Source organism: Numida meleagris, chromosome 25 (assembly GCF_002078875.1).
Source record: "Numida meleagris isolate 19003 breed g44 Domestic line chromosome 25, NumMel1.0, whole genome shotgun sequence".
Taxonomy (NCBI): Eukaryota; Metazoa; Chordata; class Aves; order Galliformes; family Numididae; genus Numida; species Numida meleagris.
The window spans coordinates 2,540,455-2,554,488 of record NC_034433.1 but is presented as its reverse complement, the minus strand read 5'-3'; the positions used below and the strand labels follow the sequence as shown (position 1 = coordinate 2,554,488).

Here is a 14,034-nt window from a genome sequence, read left to right as displayed (position 1 = left end):
AGGCTGCAGCCAGCCTTTGAAGGGCACAGGCACAGACAGAGGGGCTGACTCCTGCTGAAATGCAGGCTGAGAGCTTCCAGCTCTACAGAAGGCAACGCACACAGGAGCTGTGCATTTCCCATGTAGGCAGAGGGTTTTGCTCAGGTTGTTTTTGTTGGTTTTTTTTTCCCCATTTCTGTTTTTCAATTTTACATGAGACAGGAAACAACACCCGACTGCTTTCCAATACAGATGGGGCTGAAGTTGGTCCTCAGCAGGAGGTGGTCCCCACGGAGCAGTGCTGGAGCCAGGTGCATGTGCCAACACAGAGCCACTGCCTCTGCAGCCGTGGTGATGGCAAAAGGCAGGAGGCAAGCTGAACAGGAGAGGATTGCAAACGACTGTCAAGAGGAGCACATAGGGAAGAGATGTAGCAGTTGGTTGGCTGCACCAGTGCTACAGAAGTACTCTGCATCCTGACTTAGTGTCTGCTTTCAAAGCTGGAGGAGCTACACAAAACGTCCATGACCCCACAGCCATGAAAAGGGGTGGGAATGAAGCTTAGGAACAGTAAGGAAGGATTCCTCGTAGCTGGTCCTGCTGCAGCCGTTCCAAATCCCATCTCACAGCCCCCAGCAGCGTGCTGCTGCTTCACCGGCTCCTAGGAGCGGAGCGGCCCGGAGCCCAGCTGCATGCAGCCTTTGCATGGCTGGACCAGATGTCAGCCCACGAACACCCAGCTGTTTTCAGCCCCAGTGACCCCCGTGGCATTTCCCCCTCTCGCTATGAATTCTCGCAGCCTGCTCAGCAAACCCCGGCAGCATCACCGTGCGCTTCGAAAGAGCCCGGGTGCAAGCAGAGCCAGGAGAGCCTGCAGGAGAGCAGCCCGCTCACAGCACCTCCGCTTTCCAAAGAAAATCAAAGCACAGAATGGGAAGCAGGAGAGATGCAACAGCTCAGCAGCCAGTTCCCAACTGCCCAAGCTGCCGCACCACAACGCCCGAAGCCACCCGAGGGCAGCGCATAGCACGGATACCACGAGCCCATGAGAAGTACGGCGAGCAAAATTGCTGGTGTCTCGTGGCGCCGGGTGGGTTGTTGACACACTCCATGTGGTTAGACATGAAAGGCCGTCCTGCAGGAAGGAGCAATCGCAAAGCCCACATGATTCTAATTTGCGACTGGGATTGTCACCTCCAGGTCTGCGCTGGCAGGGACGCGCCCCAGCCCCAACCTCACGCAACCTCCGCTCTGCGCTCCCAGAGGTTTTCTCTTTTGAATTCCTCTCATTTCGTGGTGCTTGCTGGTTTCACTAACCCCCCGAGGACCCTGCTGAAGGAGAACAGCTCCCTTCTGGGCAGCTTTTAGCATTCTCCCCGCTGAGGTTTTAGAGGAAGCGAGAACCAACTTCCCCCGACGACCGGCCAGCAACAACTCTGTCACCCTGGAGAAAGGGAGACAAAGGAAGGCCTGAAGACAAGCTGCACAGGAACAGAACAGAAAAGGAAAGAGGCAGTTACTTGCTTCGGGGCTTCCAAATAGCCCTTAGGACTACAAGCACGTTAACTGTTCAACCACCTCCAAAACGCAGCGTTTTCTGGGGTGGAACGTGGCAACAGTTTTCACAACACAGAGCAGAAGTTATACAACTGTTTACAACAGGCCGCTTTCTATCATAACCACAAGCAGATGGCAGAGAAGCAAATTGCGATTTCCATTAACCATTTCAATTCTCCCAGGAGCTGCCAAATGCGTTCTGCTCCCAGCTCCGGGGCGCTGCAGGAGGGGTGAGGAGGGAAACGAAGCAGCAGTGATGGCTGGGTGCACCCAGCTGCCTGCAGAGCACCTGGAGCTGCTGAGCAGTAGGAACAGACCTTCAGGAGCCGGATACCAACTTCCCAAAGTCATTTTCCATTCGCTCGACTCCAGGTTCCCCCGCAACAGGAGGAGGAGGAGGAAGATGCCAGGATCCAGGTTCACGTCAAGCGCTGTTTATACAGCTTGAAGATCGTGTGATGATAGCGAACGCGGAGTTTATTTGGGTTAGCCTAAATTGCAGCAGATCACAGCGATTGGGGGTGTTTGGGAACAGGAAGAGGAAGTTGTGCACAGATTTTTTAAGGAACCACAAAGTACGAAGCCCTGTGGTTTTCGAGCGTTATCTTGATCGAGTCCTGTGCAGCTTCCACTTCAAAGGCTTTGGTCGGTCTCGAAAGATCAGAAGGGAAGATTGAGTCCAAGTATCTGAAAGTTCTTAATTAAATTACTGATTCATACGAGGAACTCACAGAGATTTATCTGCTCCAAGGCAGTGACACTGGCTCTGCGCTGCACGGTATTCCCACTCGGGGTAAGAGCAGAAAAACCATCCTAAAGAACAGTTCCTCCCATCCCAAAAAGAAGAAAAAAAAAAACCCACGCACAACCCAGCAACGGGAATACCACGTTTCCACGTGGAGCACAGGAAGAAGGATGAGTCAGAGGCAAACGAGCTGATTACAAATAGAGAAAGAAATGCTGAGATTAACAGCACCCTGTCACACCATTAATGTCAGACTGCGGGTTTGCGGGCAAGACCCCTGGCAATGCTGGGTGCCAGCACGCTCCAAAGAGCAGCCCCAAGGGTGTCACAGCCAGAGGAGGGACAACGAGTCACCATGGAGAGCAGCAGGCATCGGGAAGCTGTCCTGAACGCGTGGCACTGCCTCTGCATAACACCAACAAGTGCCTCTCCATAGCAGCAAAACGATTTCAAGCAGAGACAAAAAAAGAGCTGCTCGTACCTCGGTGCCACTACAACCCTGTGCCCTGGGGTGAAATACTTGAAAGACTCAGAATAAGTGCTCCAGGCTCATCCCATCCAAAGGAATCCTGGGTCAGCACAGCATCCAGCAGTATTTGTCTACTACAGTAACACTGTGGAAGTCCACCCCATGCAAGTGCTTTTGCTGATACCTCCCTCACTACCTGCATAATCTCCCTTTTAAAGAAACCATTTCACCCTCTAGAAATGCCAAGTTCTCTGCAAAGTGCTGACGCACACGAAGGCTCAATTCCCCCTTCGAGTCTTCCTGACACTGCTCAGCATTAGCAGCCAATTTGGAGCATTTCAGGCACGGACATACACGCTGCTCCCTGCCCCTCTCTTCCAAAAGATTCCAGTTATGAACATCTGTTGTTTACAAGCCCTCAGCCTGAAGGTTGCCAGACTTATTCTGCATCTTCGACTTGAAGGCAAAGGCTGCCAGAAAGCCATCTGAATCACGCTGGGATACCCTGGACATTCTGCTCTCCAGCTGACAATTGACTGCTACTTGGTATCCTACTTGCAAGGACTGCCCTGATTTAGAACATGGCCTTAAAATAGCATTGTCTTTTTTTTTTTTCCCCCCTCTCTTCTCCCTTTAAGTTTCTCCCTCGAAAAGGACGCACTGAAGATTTGCTGTGGTTTTCACATTAACTGATATTCCAAAAGGCAAAGGCCTGTAGGACAGAGCCAAGTGAGGGAAGCACCAGAGCCAGACCCGTGTCACCAGTGGGGACCCCAGCCACACAACGGGCCACTGGTCCAACAGATATTTAAGGAGCAATGACTGCCAGCTGTAGAGCAACGAGCTCCTTTAACAATAGGAGTTGGAAGAACTGAGCTGGGAAATGCATTTCCTCCCCCCATCCAGTCCTTACATCTCGCGTGGGGATATTTTCCAAAGGGCAGTGAAGAAGCCTTACCAAGCAGATCTGGTTTGTTCTCTTGAGCAGTCTGTTCTAATTGAAAAACCAGTTTTCAGAGGGCCCAGGCAAGGCGAGCTCTCACAGCCACGGCAGAGAAGATAAAAGCAACAAAAACCTGGGATGCATCCAACTGCCATCAGCTCGGATGTCACCTTGGCTAAACCAATCTGTTCCCCCTCTTCAAAGCCAGAAAATGAGAAAAACACACAACCTACCTCTGCAAATCCCTTTAAGATGCTCCTGTGAAATCAGCCTGAATCTGCACAACGTGCAGCACCCTTTAAGCCCATCATGCCTGGACACAGCTTGCTTCTGAGACCCAGCATCTAGATTTCAAAGCCCACCTGGAAAACGCAGCCACGCCACGGCTGCCCCTGCCATGTGGCACAGCTACAAAGCACAAAACCCACGCCATGCAGTTACTACAGAGCTCACTGTGCTTTCCTTGAAGCGTGTGCTTGTACCATACGTGCTGTGGAGGATGCCACAGAGCCCAGTTTCGAGGGTCAGGCTGAAGCCTCCTGCCCTTGACAGCTCTCCCTTAAATGAACCCCTTTGGAGCAGCTCAGCAATTACACGATAGCTCTCGAGTATGAAAGCACATGCAAATTACAGGGCTCCTGCCTGACAAGTTTCCTCCTTGACAGCGTGTTATGAGATCTAAAATCTGCAAGTGACATGGTAAGCAGTCCCTGAATGATATGGTACCTTCCGATGTAATTGTCACGTAATAGAAAGAACATGCTATTATGGGATATTTATAGGGTCACAGCCTCACAATTACAGAGGAGCCGGCAGCCCATGCACATCTCAAAGTCATATAATCCCAGGCTCCTTAGGTGGAGAGATGTGATGGTTGGCTTTGATCAAACTGCCTTTTGGGGGTTCCAGATTAGATTACAGCCTGAGCATCTACCAAAAAGATGATCAGCCAAGCCACCCCTCGCTGCTCACACAGAGCTGGGTAGTTACAATTGGAATGGCTTCCTTACTGATCCCTGGGGTATCTGGTTGTATTTCTGAATGCTGGGGCCAGCAGAAGGCAGTGACCAAACGAGCAACAGCACGAGTTCTGCAGGACTCGCTGCAGTGACCAACGCTGTCTGCAGCCCATCAGCTGTCTGACAATGGGTTCTTATAAAGATAGGATTTTCCCCTCATCCCAGCTCTTACCCAAGTGAGCATATTGGACAATTGGGACTCAGCCTTGCAGGGCAAGATGTTCCCAAAGCAAGATGCTCTCCTGCTAGGAGCCATCTGCTGCTCATGTAAGCAAAAGGAGCAGAGCGAGCCACGTCAGCCCCGTGCGCTGCAACGTGAGCCTGGTGCTCAGAGCTTGGGGTGCTGCCCTGGACTCAACAGAACAGCACGGACGTGTAGTTCAGCAATTCAAGTGAAAGCTTTTTGGGCTGATAAATTCACCTGTCCAGTTCAGACCACACAATAGTTAAGGGATCTGAGGACCAACAGCTCAAAGGGTGAGTGAGGAAACTGCGTTAGGAAAAAAAAAAAAAAGAAAAAAAAAAAAAATCTGCATTTTGGAGGGATGTTTCATAAATGAAACCAAAACCAAAGTTTGCGGGTTGGACACGTATGCTCTAGGCAATTACTTTCTACAGGTATGCAGAATAACTCTTCTCCACTTCTCACGTGGCTGCACTTCGGAGTCACGCTCTCCAGGCAGCGTCGCACAACGTCCATCTTAAATGAGAACCAAGCAGATGACAAAGCTGTACGGAAAGTCAACTAAAGCTGCACAGAACGGAAGCTGAAATGGAGCCTACCGAGTGGTTTTTGCAAGCAGGGCTGTAGCTGGAAGGGAGAGCTGATCTCCCCCACCCCCCAAACACAGCAACAACAACAACACAGAGACGAGGGCCCAGCCCAGCAGTGGCAAGAGCCGGGGTGGAGGAACTGCAGGATGCTGCCAGGGGATGGAGCAGAGCTCTGTGACTCAGGGCCAGGGCTGCTGGCTCACACTCAGTGCCACTGAACCGCATCCACCGCTCGTTGCTCACCCAACCCAACGAGCTGAGCGGGAGCAGCCAGAGCAGGACGGCCGGACCTACCTGCAAACAGCACTTCAAGCCAGTGAGCAAACTGCTGTCCCTGACACAGAGGGAAATCCTGGTTCTTTCCACCAAATGTGGCATAGAACCCTGCCCACCTTCCCAAGAAAACGACTCCTTTTGAGATACTGCCAGTTTTTACCATTCCATTCCCTGTGGACGGCCTATGACTTAGAAGGAGTCGCTGAAGTGAACCCAGCAAGCACGCTATGCAGAAATGTGGAGTGGGTTCTGTGTTTGTCATGAACTCGGGGAACATTCTGACATTCACAGCCGTGCTGACACCAACATTCACTGCAGCAGCTCACGTTTTGCATTCCTACACTTGCAACCACATTTAGAACAAAGGAAAAAAAACAGGAAAAAGGACCGAAATAAAAAGGCAAATACTCTACTTGAATTGCTGGTCTTTGGTGCTCCTAGTTTTAGCCAGGAATCTCTCAGCCAACTTCTCCAAATTCCTCGAGTAATCCATCTCAATCTCTGCCTTCTTGCGGAAGAAATCCTGCAAGTCCTGCAGTAACTGGACCCGGAGCTCGCACTGCTGGTCAAGGCATTTCAGCTGCTCTACCAACTGGGCACGGATCTCTGTAACAAACAAAAGCACTAGAGATTAAACAAAATCCCATTAAACACCATCAAAACTCTCTAGTAAAACACGGTCAAAACACGCTCCCTCGTTAACAATCCATCAGCAAAGCTTCGTTATGATTTACTACGTGCTCAGGCAGGGAATGACTGCATTGCCCCCGGGGTGCAGCAGGCATGGGGCAGGCTGCGGTGCACTGACCCACGGGCAGAGCTGCAATGCTGGGAGCGTGCTGGCTGCAAGCACCAAGTGCACTGCTGGCATGCAGAATTCACTGCCTAAAAATGCACTGGGACTAAAGGACCATAGAGAAGTAACCTTTACAAGTGTTAATATGATTATTATACTTAATTATTCCCGAAGACGGCTTTTGTATTTACACTGTATTTTAGCCACTGCTTTCAGAATGTTTCACAGACGTGGCAGCTTCCCACACCACCTTCCAGGACCTAACTGATGGGGACCCACGGACTGGATGAGACCATTTCCCCCGTGGTCCAACAGGGCAACAGAACACAGAAGAAATGCATCGGCCCCAAAACATGGAAATAGTCAGCGCTGCAGCTGGGAAAGCTTACTTTCAGTAGGCAATAAACTCAGCATGAAAACAATAAAATGGGCACTTTTCTCTTTGAGCACTCAAACATCAGAGCCGCCCACTGCAGCCGGACACTTGCTCTGCTCTCCCCAAAGTTCAGAGATGCGTTGTTCCAAGCTGAACTCGATCAGCAATAAAATTGGGAAGTGGAGAGCTCTTCTCCCCGTGCACAGCTCGGCTCCTGTCCGCGCGTTGCAGCTGCAGCACAACTCGGTCACCACAACAGAAGATGGGGAATTATCATTGTCCAAACTCAACATCTTCATCGCCGATGCCCATTCCCCGCAGCAGGAGAGGCCAGCTGGCCCTTCAGCCAAGCAAGCCCCATCCCATGAGCACCCCTCTCCTGCCATGACTATCTGCTGCCTCGAGCCGTGCTCACATCTGCTGGAACAAACCGTTTCGGAGGGTGGGGGATTGCTAACAAAGAAAGCACGCATCTTTATTTCAGGGACCCAAAAACCCAAAACACGTGCATACAAGCACAGCTCCTCGTCAGGCTTGCCAAGAAGTAATCTGCAAGAATGTGAGCTTTTCATGCTCAAAGATGACCGCTCTTCGCGCCGCAATTAGTGCGGGCCACTTCTGAGAGCGCACGGAAAAAACACGGGGCAGCAACGTCAGAGCAGAGCAACAGAACCCGCGGGCAACGCTGCTCAACGCCAACTTCATCCCGAGGAGAGGATTTCAGCAAACAGGAAACTTCTGTCCTTTCATCAGGAAACGCAGCTACAAGCAAATACACGAGCCCGAGTTGTCCACATATTTCTTTAATCAGAACCACTGCAGCATGCGCGTCCCTCCGGGCGAGGAGCGCTGCATTCCCCCAGCACACACTGCTGCTCCTCCCACCGCCCACCCAGCCCCATCCTGACCCCAAACCCTCCTCAGATTCCCTGTCCCCCCCCCCCCATTAGAATTTGCTATGCGAAGAGAACGCGTGGCTGCCACACCGCTGCCAGCTCTCGAAGGCCGAGAGGTCAGCGGAGCGCATTCATTTGAATACGAAAACTCAAATGAAGTCATTGGTTCTCAGGGCAGAATGGCTCACAGGCAGCTCTCCTGCTGCAAGCAGCAAGGACTCGTAACCTTTTCCTTCGGCAGCAAATGCACTCTCAGCACTCTCTTGTTATCAATAAGGGCGCTGTTTGGGAGGGAAGCAGCAGCGGCCGATGGGGTGCGTGGAACAATTCGCCATTCAGCTGCAGCTGGAGGAGCCTCTGCTGCTGCCGGGCAGGGGCAACCTTGCTCATCTTGCAACAACACCGCCCCATACTTTGCCACAACATCACATCAGGAAGGCAGGAATTTCCTGAGGTTTCCCGTGCTCCCCACGGCTTACGCAGGCAGGGGATGGGTTTCTCAGGCTGGTGCTGAGCAGGGTGCGGGTCACCCATCACACCGCACCTCCCTGTGCCGGCCCACTTTGAGTTTGCTGCTCTTGCATCTTTAATTGGCACGGGTTATTAGGTTAACAGCCCCTTCACAACACCCCGAAGCCCTCAACCTCCTTCCCTACAGCTTGCAGGCCACCTGAAGTCACCACTCCTGAGTGAGGACGGTGGCACAGAGCGCAGTGCTGCAGGTCCAACCAGGCTTACAGCCCAGCTGTTCTGACTCTCCCAATAAACCCTGCCCTGTGGTGCTGCCATACTTCAAATTCACGTGCCACAATTAAAACATCCCTAGCAGGGAAAGGAAAAAGCTTTCCATCCCTTTAAAACGAACTGTTTCTTCACTTCCATCATCAGACCATAATCAGACCATAAAGTCACCTTGATCGCAGAAGGATGGAGTATTGTATAATCCCAGAAAAATGTTTGGTTTTAATCCTCTCTGCAATTACCTTTCCCATGTTCCCTGCATGCACCCAGCAAGCACATCTCGTTATCAAGGTATTTAAAGGCAGACACATCATCTACCTTCTGCATTTCAGCCACATCTGTCATTCTCAATATTTACACCCCCACCATTAGAAACTCTACAGCAGATAAAATACCGACAGGCACAAGTGACCCCGCACTTATCATTAGCTAATTGCCCCTGAATTAAACACAAGCATTTTAGCAGCGGTTCCACAATCCAGCAGCTGCACCGGCCCACTTCCAAGGGAGAACTTCATGTTGCAGAACCTGAGCTTTGCCTTCTGCTGTGCACAACACCTTCCCTGCACGCAGAATGCTCCCAGGACACCACCGACTGCTGAGCTCTCACCCAGTGACAGGGAGGATGTCACGGAGTGAAATGCTTTGCCAGCACCCAGCTGCCGAGCACCACAGACTTACAGGTCCCCTGGTAATCCAAGAACAGAGCTTTGAAGTGGAAATGCCAAGAGGAGGACACACAGCTTTCGCTCAGGGCCAGAGCCAGGAGGGAGGTGCAGGCTCACGGTCCCATTAAGAACTGCCTGCCCTGGGAAAAGGTAAATTTCCCTTTAAAAACGGGATATTCATTAACTATTTGAGGATGGCTGACACTGGGTAACGCACATTATAACTGCAGACGGGCTCTGTCAAACGCACGCAGGATAATTACAGGCATCACTCAGCAAAATTCTTCCTCATACAGATTGCGGCGATGTTGGGAAGTATGAGATGAGCACAGGAAATATTGCAGCAGTGAAGTCAAAGAGGTTACGAGACGTGGCTGGGAGCAAAAACCAAGGCAAGCTTCGGGCCCCTGTGAACTGCCAAGGACACTCATCTCTCCTTTGCATACCTCCATCCTCACCTATTTGCATCACTAATTACTCAGGTCTCCCAGCTGCTGTCCCAGACACAACAATGTCACTCCATGGAGCCATGCAGCTGACGCTGCCCGCACTGAGCCCACTTGCATCCTGTCTCACTCACAGCTTGGATGTTTTTAAGCACTCTTTGGCTAGAGCCCCACTGAACGCAGCAAACCTCCGTATCTGTTCTCCATACCTGTAGGTAAAACTTGCTTATGCTCCCTGAATGCTGGAGAAAAGTCTTGCAGACAAGTAGAACTATATCGCTAGTCTGCAGCACGGCTTTCTAGAATACAAGAATTAAATCACGCTGACACGGGGACCATTAGCATAAGCAAAACCAATGCACAGCCATCACTTCGCATTCCCAGTGCTCAGAATTTGAGTCCTGCTGACAAACCCTTTGCAGCCTCCAGCCCCGAGCACCCGCGCCTGCGTGGACAAACTGCTACGGAGCAGCTCGAAATAACGTGTTCTTCAAGCAGCTCCCTAATGGCCATTTGAACAGCTTGCTCTCACGCACGGTGATGGACCCAGCGCCGCAGGGATGGCCCAAGACGTGGTGAATGTTGTTCATGTATGGGATGAGTCGTCTGGGCAACCGAGCAGCAGTTCACCGCTGGAGATGCCTTAAGAAACCGGCTCAGCGAACGCTTTTGCAGCGACAGATTTTTATCAGCGGCTCGCACAGACCTATCAGAGCCACAATTAAATTCTGTTCTGCTCAGCTGTCGGCAGGAAGCAGAATAATCACATCAGAGCCGCGGGTTCTTCACCAAAGACGTGCCTGGGGGGGGCAGGGGCTCCCAGGGGCACGGGCTGTCCCGGAGCACGCAGCATCCCTGCGAAGAGCGGCTTCCTTCCTTTCATCTGCTCAACAAGCACATCCGCTGCTCGACGAGCCGCACTTCCAATAAGCACAGGCAGGGCAGAGTGACACTGGAAATAATTAACGCTGGCTGACGGTTTCAAAGCCCAGACACAGCCCAATTTGATTTGAAAAACTCACAGTTCAGAAGCCATCAGCGGAGCGTCTCGCACTGAGCCGGGCTGCACAAAGCGAGAGGGAACTGCACCATCCCTGGGCCTGGGTACCAGGCAGAGCTGCCACACCTGAGCATCTCCGTGGGGCACAGCTGGGGGAAGAGCTCTGTGCACAGCCCCAGGATTGACAGTGTTTGCAATCCAAAGCAGAGCTCGGCCTTTGACAGCTTTACTTGAGCAAGTCACATTTTGCACCTTTCTCCCATTTAAACCAAGCGTGCTTTCCTTGCACGCACTGCAGTGCTCAGTTTAGGTATTGGTCGCTTCTCAACCCAGAGCTGAAATGATCACTGCTGGGTGAAAACAAAACAAGCCACACTGCATACACACCACTACTTAACGTTTTAAACGTCGTAAGAAGGTTCCAAGGGAAAGAAATATCAAGTCCAAGGACGGCTCACGAGCTGTGCCCACCCCGGGCTTCCCCACAGGGTGTGAGAATTCATCAGATGCAGCAGAAGGTGTGGGAAACTCATTTAACTCGTTTGCAAGCAATGAGCGGGCTGGGCGTGGGGAGAGGAGGGAGGGGAGCCAGGGACTCATGGCTCCGAGTTTCAAAACAGAAAGCCATTTAAATGAAGAATGTTGCACGGCCGTGTTTCAGGCTGCACAAAGCAAAGTTAAATTCCTGCGTAAAAGGGAGAGGCTGGCACTTGCTTTCAAGAGAAACATCTATTTATGCTAGAATGGAAATCCAGCAGGAGGGGAACAGCAAAACAGGTCTGGAAGACAAAAGCAGAGTTAAGATGCTGCCACTTTGTTGGCAGAGCAGCCAGACTTGCTGTTTGGGAATGCCAGACGCTGTGCATCAGGGCTGTTGGACGCTGCTCTGCGCTGGACCTGTGTGGTGCATTGCCAGGCAGCCGTGCCTTGCTGCAGAAAGGGAGGAAGAAAGGGGAAAAAAAAAAAGAGAGGAAACTACATCCTGAAATCTCCGCACGAAGCAGATGCTGAACCCCTACAGCATTCCGCCATTCTGCAGCTTCCGAGTGCTCCCCCTACGCACTGCACAAACAGAACAACCTGAAAAAGTAGATGGCCAAATGAGGACAAAGTGCCCTGGTTAGATGTATGGCCAAGGACCAGCCCCTGTGCCATTCGCTGCCCGAAACCAAAGTGCAGAGAGATTCTCTGACCCGCACAGCCCTGCCCCATCCTTTCACACGCCCACCTGCAGCAGCTGGGCATCAAAGAGGGACAACCCATTTCCATTCCAAATGCTCCTACCCTTACAACTAATGACACTTGTAGCTCATTTTCTCCATGTACAAAGCTACAGAGGTCCGCCTGGCAGAGCTCTGTGGATATTCGGTGGCCATAAAGGTAAAGCAGCACGCAGGGGCTGCCCGAGCATCGCTGCCCATCCCTACAATGCCCCACAGCTGTGGGCAGAATGCTCTGTAAAAATTCTTCCCAGTTCATGAGACGTTCACATGGGTCATCTCATGCAAAGGAAAGCAAAGGTGCATTTTTCAAGTCAATAAAATTGCCGGAACAAGAGTGGCAATTAATGAGTTATGTTTTAATCTCTGCAATAACAGGAAAATCCTTGGGTGAATTATGTCATATATTTAGAGATACAAACAGAATGATTAATGCCGGCGTCTCATTTAATTTCACCTCAGGATTTCTTCCCCTCCCTCTCCTCCTTGGTAGCTAACAGATTAACATGCATAAATGATCAAGAAATAAATGAAGAGGAACAGAAAGGGACGTGCGAGCGCTTCGAGCAGCCAACTCCATCAGGCACAGAGCTGACATCCAGCAGGAGCGCGGCGATGGCTTCCAGTGCCACCAGCCTCTCTCATCTCTCCATATTTTAGGGAACCAACGCTCGGGATCTCTCTTACAGATAGGAAGGAGAAAGGGATGAGGTCCAGCTTGAGAACCAGCATGCAATGGCGGCAGACCCGCACCCACCTGCGCGCTGGAGGCCGAGCGGCACGGTGCCCGGGGACACGGCAGGCCAGCAGCCCCGCGGCCTGGGGGACAGCACCATGGTGAGCGTCCGAGGGAGCCGCGGCCTGCACCGAGCAGGATGGACGGACAGAAGGAGGGATGGACGGACAGACAGGCAAGTCAACGCCGTGAGTCAAGCACGGCCCAGCGGCAGCGCCAGCCCGCCTCCCGGCCAGCCCCGTGCGTGCTTTGGGGAGCTCTGGGGAGCCATTAATTAACCATGAGCGTTCCAGGAGAGGTGAATAATGAGCATCGTCACAGACGAGCTCAGCGAGATCAAAAAGGGCCACGTGGTGACCCGGGGTGGCCGTGGGCACAAGGACAGGGCCGCTTCCCAGCCAACCGCCTCCTGATCCCTGGGCACAGGAACCTGCCACTGCGGGGCCCACTGCATCCAATTGAAGTCACGCATCCTTAACCTGGCACTAAACGTTGTGGTGAATCCATCTCAGCTGCTTACACAAGAAATCAAACTGGAGCACTGTTTTTAATCCGCCTTTAGGGGCGGCTAAAAAAAAGGAGATAGAAACCGAATTTAAAACCATAAGCAGAAAAAGGCGATGCAAGAATTTGACTCCAGCCACTCTCTCTTGCTCAGTCCTTGTTCGCATTCATAAGTTTACCCCGGGAATGCTCAGCGAAAGCAAAGGCAGCACAAGCAGGCGTCCCCGGCACAATCACAGGACAAGGAAGAAATTCCATTAGAGCCATAAATATTCAGCAGTGTACGTGAAGGACTGCCACGCAGAGGAACTCGCATTTTGATCCGCAGCACCTCTCGTAAAGATGTGCAATGAGCATTTGACAGAGCCTGCGGAGCACGAATTCTGTGAATCATCGTTTTTCTATCGGTTCTTTGTCAGCTGTAGCAACACCCATTCATCAGCACAGCTTAGAGCAGGGCAGGAACAAGGAGATGCTGGCTTTTCATACACCTCCAGCACAAAACTGGCACCAAAACTCACGTCGTCCTCCTCCGGAACACGAGGAAGATTCTACCTAGTATTATTTTTTATGTACAGTTGCACATTTGTGCAAAAGTTAAATACAAACCTTCATCCAAGAAGTTGTTCCTGCTGCCCCCTGCTCCCCTCTGCAGAAACCCCCACTGCATTTTCCAAAGATACACTGCTACAACAGAGCAGACGAATGGCAGCCATTCATTAAGATGATCACACAGAAATACAATTAGTAGCAGAAAGAAAGAAAGAAAACAAAACCACAACGCCTTGCTGGTGCATCTTTGAAGCCACCATAGGCTGAGCAGACAAGCCAGGTGCTCACCCAGATCCCAGCCCCCAGCACAGCATCAAGCTGCTTGGTGCAATCAAGC

The 14,034-nt window shown here is 51.6% G+C and overlaps 1 protein-coding gene across 8 annotated transcripts in view; it reads right to left on the bottom strand.

Moving 5' to 3' along the window:
• Window positions 1-14,034, bottom strand: part of SRGAP2 (SLIT-ROBO Rho GTPase activating protein 2) — an 85,722-nt gene that overhangs the window by 55,449 nt on the left and 16,239 nt on the right. For all 8 annotated transcript variants that reach the window (XM_021376848.1, XM_021376850.1, XM_021376847.1 and 5 more), the window contains one exon: window positions 6,176-6,368. In XM_021376848.1, the coding sequence (XP_021232523.1) occupies window positions 6,176-6,368 (193 nt within the window). The remainder of the gene's footprint in view (window positions 1-6,175; window positions 6,369-14,034) is intronic.